Source organism: Alosa sapidissima, chromosome 3, assembly GCF_018492685.1.
Source record: "Alosa sapidissima isolate fAloSap1 chromosome 3, fAloSap1.pri, whole genome shotgun sequence".
In the NCBI taxonomy this organism is placed as follows: domain Eukaryota; kingdom Metazoa; phylum Chordata; class Actinopteri; order Clupeiformes; family Clupeidae; genus Alosa; species Alosa sapidissima.
This window is the reverse complement of record NC_055959.1, coordinates 40,368,131-40,380,630: the sequence shown is the minus strand read 5'-3', so window position 1 is coordinate 40,380,630 and position 12,500 is coordinate 40,368,131. Positions and strand designations below refer to the sequence as shown.

At 41.8% G+C, this 12,500-nt stretch overlaps 1 protein-coding gene across 1 annotated transcript in view; it reads left to right on the top strand.

Annotated features, from left to right (window-relative positions):
• Positions 1 to 3,893: 3,893 nt before the first annotated feature.
• LOC121705578 (bone morphogenetic protein 2-like) overlaps positions 3,894 to 12,500 on the top strand; it is an 11,268-nt gene continuing 2,661 nt past the window's right edge. Inside the window, exons 1-4 of the mRNA XM_042086622.1 lie at positions 3,894 to 4,658; positions 4,986 to 5,140; positions 5,304 to 5,420; positions 9,859 to 10,051. Coding sequence (XP_041942556.1) covers positions 4,211 to 4,658; positions 4,986 to 5,140; positions 5,304 to 5,420; positions 9,859 to 10,051 — 913 coding nt within the window. The 5' untranslated portion in view covers positions 3,894 to 4,210. The remainder of the gene's footprint in view (positions 4,659 to 4,985; positions 5,141 to 5,303; positions 5,421 to 9,858; positions 10,052 to 12,500) is intronic.

The following is a 12,500-nucleotide window of genomic DNA, read 5'->3' as shown; positions in this document are numbered from 1 at the left end:
GCCCATACAATACGTATTCACACACACACACACACACACACACACAGTGAGGTCCATACGTATTCACACACAAGTAACATTTTGATTAAATTCAATGTCCAGACAGAAGAACCATAAATAAAAATGCAGAATTTGGAGCATAAATCATTTTGGGCTTCACTTTTATATCATACTTATAGCAAACTTATACCATATTTATAGCATATTCATATCACATTTTTATTTGGCCTTTTTATGCCTTTAATGCGACAGGATAGTGGAGAGTGACAGGAAGTGAGTGGGAGAGAGAGTCGGGGTGGGATCCGGAAAGGACCACTGGGCGGGAATCGAACCCGGGTCGCCGGCGTACGGCGCAGGTGCCCCAGCCAGCCGCGCCACAGCCGGGGTCATTCATATCACTTTTATATCGTATGCAAATACTCAGCATTACACATTACACACGACTCACACATATGATACACATATTACACACACAATACACTTATGACACACAATACACACACACACATTACACACACAATACACAGTACACACACATATTACACACACAATACACAGTACACACACATATTACACACACAATACACACGCAATACACAGTACACACACATATTACACACACAATACACATATACACATTACACACATATTACACACACAATACACATATGACACACAATACACATTACACACATATTACACACACAATACACAGTACACACACATTACACACATATTTAACACACAATACACACACATTACACAGTACACACACATATTACACCCACGTATTACACACACAATACACAGTACATACACATGATAACAGAATGCAAAACACACACTCACCTCTATCTCACTCACATACACACATGTGCAAACATACACATCTCGCTCTGTCTCTCTCTCTCTCTCTTACCACACTCACACACACACACACACACACTCACACACACACTCACCCACACACACACACACACACACACACACACACACACACACACACACTCACACACACACACTCACAGGTTTGGTTTGGCAGTGGTCCAGATGCTGCTGTCAGCACTGGACATGATGTTTGTTTACCATGTGCCAACTTGTCCATCAGTGGCGTGTATGTGTGTGTGTGTTTGTGTGTGTGTATGTGCGTGCGTGCGTGTGTGTGTGTGTGTGTGGGAGACTCAGTACAGCCAGTGCTTGTAAAGCTATCTAAAGACACAAGACAGGAACACACACTGCATACTTCAGCCTCCATCCCCCCATCCCCCCCCCCCCCCCCCCCCCACACACACACACACACACACACACAACTTGTTTTGAAGAGAGATTGTGTATCATAGTGTATATGTGCCTCTGTGATATTGTGTGTGTGTGTGTGTGTGTGTGTGTGTGTGTGTGAGTGTGTGTGTGTGTGTGTGTGTGTGTGTGTGTGTGTGTGAGAGAGAGAGAGACTATTGCATCTGTTAGCCAGCGAGACTTGACACACACACACCCTCCACTCACACACACGCACACACACACATTCACACACACGCACGCACGCACGCACGCACACACACACACACACACACACACACGCACGCACGCATGCACGCATGCACGCACGCACACACACGCACACACACACACACACACACGCATAGTAGCAGAACAGGAGTTTCAGTAATCACTGCCATGTGTGTCTGAGGCAGCCAATCAGAGACTGGTTAGCTTTACGAAGAGAAGAGTGCACACACACACACACACACATGCACGCACGCACATGCACGCACGCACATGCACACACACACACACACAGAAGAAACACTGCCATCTTCTCCTGGGGCTGATTAGTTCACTTGATTACAAAATGTCAAAGAACATTCAGACAGATTTAGCAAGTTAGATTTGTATTTACAGTAGACAACACCAGTGTGTGTGTGTGTATGTGTGTGTGTGTGTTATAGAAAGAGAGAGAGAGAGAGAGAGAGAGAGAGAGAGAGTGATATTGTGTGTATGTGTGTGTGTCGAAGAGGGAGAGGGATAGAGAGAAAGAGAGAGAGAAAGAGAGAGTGATATCGTGTGTGTGTGTGTCCAAGAGGGAGATACTGTGTGTGTGTGTGTGTGTGTGTGTGTGGTTTCTTGATGTTTCATGCCCCCAACTTTGTGTTCAAGGCAGCGCTGCCTGGAAGGCGCTATGGTTAGGCATGGGTTAGAGTTGGGGTTAAGATTAGGATTAGAGTTGGGGTTAGGTTTAGGGTTAGGTGCCTTTAAGTCGACGGTGACAGCGCTGCCTGGAAGACGACGTTGGGGACATAAAACATCATCAAGCATGTGTGTGTGTGTGTGTGTGTGTGTGTGTCCAATTGGACATAACCTTTACTCTCCCACGCTGAATCAGGTCACTGGTCTGGTCACTTAACCCATTAGGCCCTAAAGGACACACTCTTACCCCCACTGGACCCACTCTTATTCCCCCCCCCCCCCCCCCCCCGGACACTCTCTTACCCCCAATGGACACACTCTTACTGGACACACTCTTACCCCCACGGCTCCTGCTGCAGCCCTGTGCAATCCTCAGCCCGGGGTGATGGCTTAGGTCAGCGCTCCCCCCAGTGGCTGAACCTGGGAATGGCACAATGCAGCAGCATCTATTCCCAACTCATACTGCTCACATTCTCAGCAAGAAAATGAAACCGTTGCTCACATACTAAACGGATGCTACAACTACAAAGGACTGTATGTGGCCAGACACGACCGCCTGGTCGATCTGGTTGCAAAGGATTTGCAAAAGATAAACTATGGACATGACAGAAAGATTTACAAGCACAGCACTGTAAAACTTAACTGGTTCCATCATAACACATCTGACAGTGACTATTTAAAAAATATTCCAAACACTCCTGACATTGCAATTATGAAATCTGTATTTATCGTTGAGGTGGGCTGCTGTTTTGACCTGCATATGGACACTTGCTACTATTTCAAACTATTGAAATATCAACCATTGGTAGATCTCATTCACCAACTTGGATACAACTGTAAACTAGTAACCCTGGTATTTGGAAGTTTAGGCCATGTCCATATGAATGTGGTCAGGGGGATACAGTTAGGGGGGCTGCAAAAAAAAAAAGGCAAAAAGACTTGCAAAATTCTGCTCTGTTTCAGCCACTATAGGGAGCATGCAAATATGGAGACGGAGATGTTTTGTTTATCCTTAATGTGCTGAGTATTATAAATGGATGGACCTGTAAAAGCATGTGAGCCATGTAGACCTGTCACCTTATTAATGACTCTTCCCAGAGTATTTGGATCTTTTCCTTGCTTGCCTTTCATATCCAAATAAAAGCATTCAAATGTGTGTGTGTGTGTGTGTGCGTGTGTGTGTGTGAGTGTGTGCGTGTGTGTGTGTGCTTGGCTTGCTGCATTATGGATATCTGGAGCAACACCAAGCACACCTGCAGCCGCTGCACAGAGTAGCCTACAGTATGAAAACAGCTGTTGTGAGAGGAACGACTCATGCTCGAGCTCCTAGACTCCCTCACCGACTCCATCACTATCTGCATGTCTGATCAGAGCAGCGTGTCTCGTGGAGAAAGTTGCCACTTGCTATGCCGTTTATTGTGTGAAGTGTGACAAGTCGGCCCGTACCTGCAGACTGAAGTCACACTTTCCCCGCCGCTCGAGGAGTTTCTCTGCCCACGCGCTGCTGGAAACTCCCGTGTCGTGAGAGAGGGGCGTACCCCACCCAAGCCACGGGAGTCCTCGTTTGCGTCACGAATGCGTCACTGCGTTTACTCTCGTCTCCCCCGCGCTCGCTGAGAGCACACAGATAACGCACAACAAACCGAGCCGGTGCGCGCGCACACACGGAGGGTTTGCTCAAGGCCGATATCAGTGTGGGTCATCTCGCGCATGCTTTATCCTAGCTCAGAAAGCGCCGTTGAGTTACGATCTTATAACAGTACAACATAACAGCCATGAACAAGCCTCGCGCTAGCGAATCCGACGCGAAAGCGAGTTGACATTTCAGTGAAATATTTGCGGTCAAAGATGTGATTACTAGCGAGCTGATAGGGAACTTGCCTGGAGGCTGACAGCTTGATAGTCATTTGGTTATTGACCGCGAGGAGCGTCTGAATAAAACCAACAACAACTGTCCAAAGACTCTCGCGCCGCATTAGTCATCGTGTTTGAGACACACACACACACACACACACACACACACATAATGTCATCCACACAAACCGACAGATCATTACGCATATTTATGAACGCGGTCTGCTGGTCATCCTTTAAAAGCGTCGGGTCCCGCGCACCGTGCCAACCCATTCACGGTGATACCGCTATGAAAGAACCGAGCATTACTATGCCCAGTGTGTATGCGAGCATGTGTGTGTGCCTACTCTGGACGTGTCACGTCTCAGCCTTTGCAGAGCAGGTTGCAGTAGCCGCTCTGTCACACAGGCGGCCGCGGAGGGACCTCCCGGACATGGTAACGGTCATGTCGAAGCTGCGCGAGGTAGCGCAGGTGGAGAGGTCCCGTCAGAGAGTCCGTTATCACCGAAAAGCTCCTCAGTTCATGTTGGACCTGTTTGACGCGCTGACCGACTCCAACAGCACTTCGCGCTACGCGCCGCTGTTGGAGGGGAACGCGGTGCGGAGTTTCCCGGATAAAGGTGCGTGCGCGTGCTCATGATCCCCATCCGCATCCAGCGTTGTGGAGTTCAGAATGATATTCTCTCACCAGATGTCTTTATCCAAATCCAAACCATAGATGTCTTTATCCAAATTTGAGCAGGGATGGGAATGTCTACTCTCTCACCACAACTCTACATTCAAAGTCTATAGCTCAGAGCAGAAGCCGTTCTTTATGTTAATACTACACTGTACAATGTTCATCGGGATGAGCTAATAACAACACTTGTATGTATTTATTTAATACTTTACTATTTGAATGGGCATCGGGATGAACTAATAACTTGTATGTATTTATTTGATCAAAGGGAACTCCACGACAGGGCAACCGGATGAAGCGTTTCATTACTTTCAAGTGAAGTCGTTGGGTGCGGATGAGAAAGTTATACGAGCAGAATTTCGATGGTACCGGAGAAACCAGTCGTCCCTGCTGGACACTTCGTACAGACATCACCTCTACAAGGTGAGGTGCTGCTGAGTGCGCATGTGTTGCGTTAGGCATCAGCCTCTTTTAATGATTGCATCTGATAACCGGAGAGTGTCATGTGCATAACGCCGATGTGGGTACTCAGCGCGCAACGCCGTATACTCGGTGTTCAGATTGTAACGGAGCGTGTTCTGTCGAGGTGGACCTGTACGAGGTGCTGGACAGCAGAGTGCACCCGTGGAGAGGGAACCTCATCACATCGCGCCTCCTGCCCGCGTACACACAAGGCTGGGAAGTCTTCAACGTCACACAGACGGTGAGAGCAAACTGCAGCAATGCTACATAACGCCGCACGCGCCTCCTCTTGATCTCGGTGACAAGATATCAATTATGTTGTCATGGTGACAATTAAAATGGCGCCATGCTTCTTTACCTAAGTGAACCATGGGAAGAATGAATTTAGTATCAGTACTGCGCCGTGTTAGTTGTACACAAGGCCATAATCATAATATACTTTGAGCGGACATGACCCAATATTCGATAATGCAGATCAATCCATAAATAGATTAGATTAGATTAGATTCTACTTTATTGTCATTGTGCAGAGTACAAGTACAGAGACAACGAAATGCAGTTTGTGTCTAACCAGAAGTGCAAAAAAGCAGAAAAAGTGCAATGTGATATACAAAGTAGGTGGTGCATAGACAGGACAAAAGATATAGTGCAGTGTAGACAGTAGTATACTGTTGTTTTCAGAAGGTGATTTAGAGTAGTATAAATTAAATATAAAGTATGTGCAGTGTATTAGCAGTTACCTATAAGAGCAGAATAAATATGACTATGTAATATGAACAATGTATGAACAACATGTACCTATGTGCAATGTAATGGCGGTACCATTATAGTAGTAGTAAGAACAATATAGATATGTGCAGTGTATTAACAGAACAATATAGATATATGCAGTGTATTAACAGAACAATATAGATATGTGCAGTGTATTAACAGAACAATATAGATATATGCAGTGTATTAACAGAACAATATAGATATGTGGGTAACACTTTATTTTAATGTGTCGCTGTTACAGTGTACCTACCTAATTAGGTACAGTGGTACAACCTGTGTAACAACATGTACTATCAGGTACTATCATTGTACTTGCATTATGTATTTGTGGGTACCTACATATAGTTGTTACATTGTAATACTGAGTGCTTTTACAAAACTTTGCCAATTTGTCTAAATTTTCATCAGAGGCAAAGAGCTGACCTGAGACCTGGTGGATGGGGGTAAATCTGGTCATGATAGATTTGATATACAAACCACTCTTAGCTCCAACCTGTGCTGCTACAACCTTGTTACTCTTTGATACAGTGGAATAAACCTATTAAGTGTACCAGTTAATTACTTACATGTACATATGACATGTATGTTGTGTTGTGTCTTCGATGTCTTGGAACAGGTCTACTAATTCACTACATAGTACATATATCAACTGTGTTGGTACACACTTATTGCTCTTTGATACAGTGGCACAAAGCCATTAAAATGAAGTGTTACCGAATAAATATATTTACAAATATGTTTATTCATATATTCTGTTAATACACTGCATATATTTAAATAAATAAATATATATATATATATATATATATATATATATATATATATATATATATATATATATATATATATGAATAATATTAACAGAAAAACTGATTTTGATTAAATCCAAAATGGCGGAAAATCCATAATGGCGGAAATTGACGTCATAGGGTGCGATGAACTCGGCTTGGTCCAAGGATTCTAACAATACTTTTTGAAAAATTATAATAATAATTTTTGACAATCGGGTCAGCGGGTCAAAAGTTAAGTGCGTGAACGCACGTCCAACTTTGGCCTATTGGTGGCGCTAGAGTGCTCAAGGTGCCGGTATGAAACTTAATTAATGAAAATGAATCATGAGACTGTCCCCAATCAGTGTGCCAAATTTCACAACTTTTCACCAGACGGTTCTATGGGCTGCCATTGACTTCCATGGCGGAAGAAGGTATAATAATAAGAAAAGATAGTAACACAATGGGTGCCTTCGCAGCTTCGCTGCTTGGCCCCCAAATATAGATAGATGCAGTGTATTAACAGAATATATTATGAGAAAAACTGAATAAATATGGATATTTAGTATGAACCATATAGACAGATATGTATAGTATGTACAACTATGTGCAGTGTGGTAACAGTACCATTGTAGTGCAGAGACAGTAACATTACAATAGTATTAAGAATAAGTGTATGTGCAGGATGAAGAGCAGTAGAATATGGCTATGTGTAAGTGTAATTACAGAATGTACATTTGTAAATAAATAGACACTATGGAAAGGATAGGGTAGCGCAGTTGTGTGTGTGTGTGGGGGGGTTCTGGGGGATGTCCGCCTCCTTGTTTACCCTGTGAAGGCTGCCATGCTCGTGGACACCTCAACAGGCACAGGCAAGGAGGCATCAGGCGGGGGCGGGCTGGGGGGTGATGGGGGCTTAGTTTGTTGGATGTCTCTGGGTCAAATAGGTAGACTGGAGTAGCATTACTCACTGTTGTGCAAAATAATCAAACCGGAAAATGGTATGCGAAATATTTAAATATCTAAATAGTTCAATATCTAAATAGTTAAATGTCTAAGAGAGAAGAAAGGGAATGCAGGTGAGATGATCTCATTACAGATAGATATGCAGAGGGTGTGGCCTATACACAGAGGGTGTGGCCTATGCTGAGTGGGTGTGGTCTATACGGAGGGGGTGTGGCCTATGCACACTCCTTGGTATTCTTTTTTGTCTACCTCAGATTCACTGCAAGGTCGAAACGTCATGTGCCAAATGAGAAAATAAACTCAACAAAAGAATACCAAGGAGTGTGCAAACTTGACCTTGACATAACCGGTTATATGGAAGTCCGAATTTAGCCGGTTGTTCTACTACTCCCCCCCTAGTATTTCCTCCGGACATTATGTAAATGTGCTGTGTCTGAAGGAGGCGTAGAACATGCGGTTAAATTCACACCTAGTGAGAGGGCGTGTTGGTGACGTTTCTTTCGTGCGTCCATGTGGTTAGATCTGACTTAAATGCCAGTGTTATGATGGAGTGGCATAGTGTTGTCCAGAAAATCTCCGACCTGGAAAGATGCAGACATCACGGAGCTACTGTCCATGAGGGCATACAACATTTTGATAGAACACATGAAGGGAACGGCACGTTGTAGCCTACAACTGCATGGCAAGGCCAAACGAATTCAAAAGACTGAATCATAAGCAGAAGGCGCTGAAAAGGCAGTAGCCTACAGCGACGTCGTTGATGACAATAACAGGAGTATTTAATAAATTGTTAGCCAACATCTAACCTTGCATGCACTCCCGCGACCGTGATCCAAAACATATCATGTGTAGTACCGTTGGAAAGCTCTGTTTTTCCTTTATCACGCTATGTGATCCATATATGGACAATTCCTTGTATCAGCAACCAATCGCATTGGCTGTCTTTCAAGGCTGTTTTCTCAAAATGAGTTTCTTCTCCCACTCTGAACACGAAATCTCCACTTCAGAAGCACTTACATACACCAAACATTCTAGACTTATGCCTATCTATATTTAGCAGATTTGTACTGAGGGGTTTGTTGATATATTTTTTCTAGCCTGACTTACATGACATTGTATGCCTAAAAACATGGCAAAAATCGAGAGAAAAATCGATTTACATAATAACAAAAATTTAACAAAGGTAGATATCCATAAATCCCTCTGTAATTTTCCCCATCTAATATCTAAACACAATGAAAACTTAATTTTGAACCTGGCTTTATCCAATGCTCAGATTTCATGTTTTAAAATGTATGCAAATTAGCGCATATTTAATTAAATAATGCATAATTTGTATATGTAAACATTAAATTACAGAAAACGTGTAATACATTTTTTTCATATTAGTGTAAGTAATCAACTGGGGAAGTTTCATAATGATCTCTGCTTGTTAAAAATGTTACCCTATTCACCTGTAGTGTCTCGCCTTAAAGGAACACGCCACCATTTTGGGAAATGAGCTTACCGGTAGGATTTGGTCATCTCCCTGTAGGTACATGTCGTAACTATACAAGTCACAACATGGAAAAAATGGGAACATGTTGGAGTTGTTTTGTCACTTTTGGGTGCTATAGGCTTAGGCTAGCTGGACCTCAATGAGCTATGCTAAGCTATGCTAACAGCGGGTGTTACTTTTGGGTGCTATAGGCTAGCTGGACCTCAATGAGCTATGCTAAGCTATGCTAACCGTGGGTGCTCCAGACTGAGTTACTGCACACACAGAGACGAGAAGGGTATGTATCATCTTATCTAACTCTGGGGTAGACAGTGAATAAGCTAATAATAAGCTAATAATAAGCTAATCATTTCCCAAAATGTTGGCGTGTTCCTTTGACTTCCCACCATGCGCACCTGTGTGCAGAAATGACGTACCGACGCACAGAGACATTCTCCCATTATGAGCAAGTGTTGCCATGACAGCACAGAGACATTCTCCCATTATGAGCAAGTGTTACCATGACAGCACAGAGACAATCTCCCATTATGAGCAAGTGTTGCCATGACAGCACAGAGACATTCTCCCATTATGAGCAAGTGTTGCCATGACAGCACAGAGACATTCTCCCATTATGAGCAAGTGTTGTCATGACAGCACAGAGGCATTCTCCCATTATGTTGCCATGACAGGTGTCTAAGTGGGTCCAGAACAGCGCCACCAACAACGGGCTACTCCTGGTCAAGAGCCTGGCGTCGGGCCGCTGGGTGGAGTCCTCACCAGCAGCACGCGGGCCTGGCGGAGCAGACGTGTCAGCCTACCTGGTGGTGTTCTCTGATGACGGGATAAGAGCCTCAATTTCTGACAGTTCGTCTCATGCCCACAGTAAGTGCTTCATTTGCGAGACATCAACATAATTCCAATGTGTGATAGTGGAATTAACCATTAACATCTCATTGGCTTTAAAAAGGCAACACATAAAACAAACCAAGTGTTTATTAACTCTACATCCCCCTTTATTCCAGTGTTAATTTGCTGTACTTTATTCCAGTGTTTACTTCCTGTTTGTTCACTTCCTGTGTGTTCACTTCCTGTACTTTATTCCAGTGTTCACTTCCTGCGTGTTCTTTTTCTGTTTATTCCAGTGTTCACTTCCTGTACTTTATTCCAGTGTTCACTTAATTTTTTGTAATTTTTTTTTATTACATACAAAAATCACCATACAAATTATAACAAATAGGGGTACAAGAATTCAACACAAAGAGGACATAATATCAGAGCATATACATATAGTTCTGTCAGCTTTTCGGCTGTTGAGTCCAACAATAGTGTCCATGTAGAATTTGACTTCATTTTTGAAGGCTGCAAAACAAGGTTTCCCTCCCCCCCATTTACGTTTATGAATATGACATTTTCCCAATAGCAAGAGCACATTTATTGTAAAGACAACATTTATATTAATGTCTGCATTTTCATAAAAAAAAATAACATTCTTTTTCTGAAGAGTAACATTGCACAACCACACAGCACTACACATATTTTCTAATTCTATCCAAAAAAACCTTGAGTAGATACATTCGTAAAATAAATGACAAACAGTTTCAAGCGAACAACCACAGAAAACACACATGTCTGATATATCATCTCTGTATCTTTTAAGCAGAGAGTTGGTGGGGTAAAATAAGTGGATTATTTTAAAATAAATTTCTTTGATTTTGTTGTTTAGAACATATTTATTGTAATAAGACCAAACCCCATCCCATTGAATATTGTCAAAGATGCCACCCCAATAACTTTTACAACGAGGTGTGACAGGGTGAAGTATTATCTGTCTTAACCATTTATTGTTACATTTTCTATTTTTTATGTTAATACCATTCAGTAAAATATCTGTCTGTAGAGTTGATTGCTCATGAGTTCTAGAACCCAGCAATCTCAAAAAACCATCAGGCAGTGCAGCAAAGACTATACTGTATTCTCTGGGATGTATTGGGATAGCAAATTTGTTTAAAAATTCATTGTAAGTCAGATATTGGCCATTTCCATTGATTAATTGAGAAATAAAAATAATGTTGTTGTTTACCCACTTTTCATTAAATATTGATTTATTTTTATATTTGACAAGTTTGTTGTTCCATATTAAGTGTTTATGTGGTGAGAAGTTATGCTTGTAGGTGAGAAGCCAACATAAAAGTGCCTGCCTATGAAAATTGGACAGTTTAATAGGAAGTTTGTTAATATCAAAATTACACTGGAGCAAAAATTCTATTCCACCAACTTTCTGGAAAATAAGATTTGGAATTAAATACCACAACTTGTTTTTGCCCTATGTTTATGTCCTAAATTTAATCCTTAATCCAGCTCACTTTGAAAATGATATTTGAAGAGTGAAAGTCTAGAACATTTAGGCTCCCTGATCATATGAGTTGCCCATGACCCGTTTATTTAGGTAGTGAGGTTTGTTCCTCCATATAAATTTTAATAAGGTAGAGTCTATCTCTTTAGACACAGAATTAGGTACATCCAACACTCTAGCGGGATAAACTAAGCGAGACAAGCCTTCAGTTTTGGAGAGGAGTATGCAACCTTTGATAGATAAGTCTCGCATTAGCCATAAATTAAACCTACTTTTAATTTTTGGGATGAGGGGGTGGAAGTTACACTGCATTCTTTCTAACTGATTTTTGCAAATGACTATACCTAAATATGTAACTTTGTTTGTAACTGGAATACCTTCAAATTCAGTTATAAATACATCATCTTTTAGAGGGAAAAGAGCACATTTCTTAAGATTTAGATGTAAGCCAGATATATTTGAAAACTCCTTAAGACACTCAATCACCTTCTTGACCTGCATTTCATCTTTGAGAAAGATAGCCGTGTCAATTTCATCTTTGAGAAAGATAGCCATGTCATCAGCTAGCTGACAACATTTTATTTCTCTTCCAAGTATGTTAATACCCTGGAAAGAGTCATTATATAAATGTAGAGTCAATATTTGCATAACTAAGATAAACAAAAATGGAGCCGCAGGGTCTCCTTGCTTTATACCTCTAGATATGTTGACTCTATGTGTAGTGCCCCCTGGAAGTTTTACTGAACTATTACAATCATTATATAAAGTTTTTATTGCGTTCTTGAAGAACTGACCAAAACCAAAAAAGTCCAAAACATCAAATAATGTGTTATGCTTAACAGTATCAAAGGCTTTATATATGTCTATGAATAAGATCCAATTATTATCTGATAGGTACTCCCGATAATCAATTAAGTCTAAAATTAATCTAAGGTTGTCACTTACAGTATAAGCCTTCCTTGCATAAATCCAGACTGA